The sequence below is a fragment of the Azolla caroliniana genome, unplaced genomic scaffold (genome assembly GCF_043228905.1).
Source record: "Azolla caroliniana isolate FFs.n. ecotype wild unplaced genomic scaffold, voAzoCaro1.0.p SCAF_13, whole genome shotgun sequence".
NCBI lineage: Eukaryota > Viridiplantae > Streptophyta > Polypodiopsida > Salviniales > Salviniaceae > Azolla > Azolla caroliniana.
The window spans coordinates 1,510,557-1,514,712 of record NW_028230448.1 but is presented as its reverse complement, the minus strand read 5'-3'; the positions used below and the strand labels follow the sequence as shown (position 1 = coordinate 1,514,712).

General features: G+C 46.9%; 1 protein-coding gene across 1 annotated transcript; it reads right to left on the bottom strand.

Moving 5' to 3' along the window:
- Positions 1 to 2,574: 2,574 nt before the first annotated feature.
- Positions 2,575 to 3,561, bottom strand: LOC147855933 (sesquiterpene synthase 3-like). The gene has a single exon (XM_087329592.1). It carries the CDS (start codon positions 3,559 to 3,561, stop codon positions 2,575 to 2,577), a length of 987 nt encoding a protein of 328 aa, XP_087185718.1.
- Between the last annotated feature and the right edge of the window lie 595 nt (positions 3,562 to 4,156).

Genomic DNA, 4,156 nt, shown 5'->3' with positions numbered 1-4,156 from the left:
GTTTGTAAAGCATTTTTGGTTTTGCTACTCCTGATCTTTACGCCTGCGTGGCGGATAGCAAACAAGAAAAGAAAAAACACATGTTCTATACTTGTACCCCAAGAAGAAGAAGAAGAAGACGAAGAAAATGATGATGATGATTACATAGTAAGGTGGGGGCACGTGTTCGAATGCGATCAATTCCGAATCAAATTAAACTCACTTCTCATGAATACATCCACATGCATATATTCATGGAGTTCTATGACCTTTCTCTCTTTCATTTCTTTTTGGCTTCTAATGTAGTTTACCTTTTTTAGTAGACACTTTAGGAAAAGAGAGAGAGAGAGAGAGAGAGAGAGAGAGGATGAGGGAAATCAATTTCTTATTATTGATAAATGCCTTAACTATTACAAAGATAGTGGTGGCTTTATAAAAGACGACCACCGAGGCAATTTCCTTCTCATAAGAAACTATCCAACCTAACCAATAATAATATTATTAATATTTCACATATTTATTATTATTTTCCACACTTCCCCTTGAGCGAATTTTTTTAGAAGTGTAGATTTTCATCTTTCTATACAATTACATCAATTAATCCAACTTGCTTGTAACAAATAATATGCTTAGAATGTTGGAGAGGTTTAATTAGAAAATCAGCTCAAATATGATGACTGGGAGCAATAGGACCTTGCTCATGTGGAGCACTGTCCTATCAAGCATCGACAGTTGCGGGAAACGCTTCTTAAACCAATCAATTAGGTCTTTTCATTATTGTCATGGAGTTATCGAGGTTGTATAGTTCGTGAAGCCCTCTCTTAAGCTCCTCCCAATTGTAGCTTTCTGTTTACAATTCGAATATCTCGGCATGGAGACTTGGCACCACTATTGTTGCAATGCCAATTAGTTTCCTCACTTTTGGAATGCCTCTCATTAACCTTTATGCATTAAAAGTCTTGAGGTAGCACAATACATCTTTTCTGTTGCATCGGCCCATCGTTCTGATGATCGATTCTATGGCCTGGTCTAGGCCAACCATGTTCTCTCTTGTTTGCATCATTCGGTCGATTGCTACCGCCATCACCTCATCAAGATCTTCTCCTTACATCTTGAATTCTCCCTTGTTGCTCTTTCACACAAAATTCACCAAATTATGTCCCGTTAACACGCATGGATGCAAGGACGTTAGGGAGTTGTCGAAAGATCGTGAGAGTCGAAAGCTCATCAAAGTCGACCCTTGGTATTTACTAGGATATCTCGAATCATTGATCCAACTAAATGCATGGATACGTGGTCCACTTCTAGGTTGGACAAATTCAAATTAGAGGGAGGGGGGGGGAGTTGGATATTGATACCTCCCGATCTACACCTAGAATGGTTTTCACATTTGTAGGTGCCGCAATTTCTTGGCGAACTAAAAGACAATCTTCTACGGCGATGAACTAAGGCGACGTGAATGGAAGAGATACTACTACGGTAACCAGAGTCTAACAAGATGGTGTGGGTGGTGTGGTTGATGATGGCAAGGGTGGTGCTACCTATGAAGTGGAAGGGGTAGACACTTGGACGTGGGGGCTGGCACTTCCATCAAAACCCTGACAGTCAGTTTCCCGGGAGTTCAGTCAACGATGTTGCATCAACCATCGTTATTTGGGATTGTTGCTTTTGAGACTGTTCTTGCAATTGCTGGTATTGCCGTTGAATGTGGCCATAATTGTTGCAAAAGAAGCACTTTCAACACCATAGGTATTGTGATTGGGAAGGTTGCGGCGAGCCTATAGCTGCACATTTTGGACATCAATGTCCATGGGGGCCACTCCCTGGTACTGGGCTCGTAGGTCGGTCGATGGTGGAGGGGGCCAACGTGGTTGGTAGTCAGATAGTGTGCAAGTTTCGATGTGTTGGGCGATTATGATCACTTCATTGAATGTCTTGGGACCTTAGTCTCGGGTGTGGCTGGTGATGTCATGGTACAAACGGGCCATAAATGGAAAAGCTTGACATGTTCGAGCATAGTAGGATCGGTAGAATGAGTTGATTTATGTGAACATGAAATTGGCCCAGTGGTTTGTGTGCTTGCTGCTGCAACGTCGTCTTGCAAGCCGATTGCCACGGGCAAGAGAAAGCGGTCAGCCTTCATTAGTTGAACACTCATTTCTGCTGAATGCAACTACTCAACCGCCAAGAAGGAACTGCTTGCGATCGTCTAGTCTTTCTAGCGTTTTCACCCATACCTTCACGGCGGACAAGTTACGGTTGAGATTGACCACCAATCCTTTCTTTGTCTTATCCATCGATCTCACCCCCGGGCCGCTTCTATGTATGTGCATTTCACAATATCATAAGTAAATAAAACGAGAATATGTAATACGATAACCTAATCTTGTGGCCCTCGCCCTTGTTCACAACGAAGGTTACACGACATAAGAAACGAGTTGTTCATTTGGAAGGAAAACATTCTCACAAATCACTATCATCAGACGATGCTCTCTCCTTTTTTCTAATGGTGATCACTGATAAAGGAAATATTTTTATTGCATGTACTTTGTTAAGGTGGCCTTGGTTACATAACTACATTAAATTCCTATGGAATCATATGGAAGGGAGGTTGTTGTGGACATATCGTTTGGAGATGCGGTGCCATTGCAGATTCCCGGACAGCCAGTCCGAGACTCCCTGCACGTACTTCTCCACCGCCGCCGCGGCTTCCTCCTCCGCCAACACTCCACATACCACCGCTCGTATCTCCGCCATCAGCCGCACGCACTCCTGGTCCAGCTCCCGCACCAACCCCAATGCTTGCGACACCGTCTCTTGCGCCAACGCCTCCACCGCCGCAGCACGTAGTGCCAATAATATGTGCTGCCTGCCGCTGCTGCCTAGGTTGTGCCAAAGGAGCACCGGCACCAGGTTCATTAGGTCCCCCTCCGACATCTCCTTCCGAAACGAGAATATGTCATTCACGAATGTTATGTGGAATGCCGCCGCCACCTCGAGCGCGCGCAACAACGGGTGCTCGATCATCTCGTCCGGAAGCTCCAATCCCAATGCGAACTCCAGCGTGAGGCTGGACACGTACCAACCGATGGAGTGGAGGCGTAGCTCCTTGTAGGTGTCCAAGTCTGGGATCTGGCGAAGCTGCCGGAATTCCACCTGCTCCGTGTTCGCCTCCAGGTACCGCTTGAACACGCAAACAAACCGATATTGCTGCCTCGCCGACATCCCGAGGTGCCGCATCTCCTCCCACCAATCGCGCGCCGACTCCCGTATCACCCGTATGGCCCTACCGTAATCGCTATACTCCTCACCTTTCATCCCCACGAATCCCGGCTCCTTGCCATTCTTAATAAGACCGACATCTCCGCGGCCCGCATCTCCTACTACTGCTTGATGAGCTGGTACTGCCACCGTGGTGGTGTTGTCGAACACGCTCATGATGGCATCCACCATCTCCTGGGAAGCCCCCATGTCGGCCCCCATGTGTGCCGGCTCGTCCATGAAGTTGTCGAACACGAAGAACCACACCATGAGCTTCACGGCTGCGGGCATGCGCTCGCTCCGCCCGCCCGCCATCGCCATGGTGGCCAGCAAGTGGAAGTCCGAGCCGATCAATTTGTCGCAGCTAATGTTGACGATGTCACCGCCGAAGTGGAGGCGGGCCCATTCCGCGGCGAAGATCTTGAGCTTCTCGCACTCGGGATGGTTCCTCCACCGGAAGGAGCACGCGATCACGCCCTCGCGGGTCTGCAGGTCCGGCAAGGTCCGGCTCAATGTGGCGAGCACGGGAGGGGCTAGGTCATATTTGAGGTGAGTGAGTTGATAATGGTCGTCCAAGGAGTAATCTTGAGGCGGGAACATGGTAACGGTATCCATGAGGTCGGCCATTGTAAATGAATATGAAGGAAGATAACCAAGTAAATGGAATAATAATTTTTCGGAAGATAAATGAGGTGTGGGAGATATAGATAAGATTCAGAGGTTCATATAGTAGAGTTGAGAGATGGGATCGAAATTGATGAATGAATACAATTAATTCGTGCTGCCTCCTTGCCTTTTAAATATAGATGGTTAAATGCTTTGCGTACACACACACACACATATATGGTGCTTGAATTCAATTCCGCACCTCTCCCATGTTTTATTCGTTTTGCATGATATGCCCTAGGTATCCTAA

Excerpts from the sequence above, each read along its gene's own strand:
- LOC147855933 (XM_087329592.1), bottom strand. The coding sequence starts at position 3,561 with ATGGCGATGGCGGGCGGGCGGAGCGAGCGCATGCCCGCAGCCGTGAAG.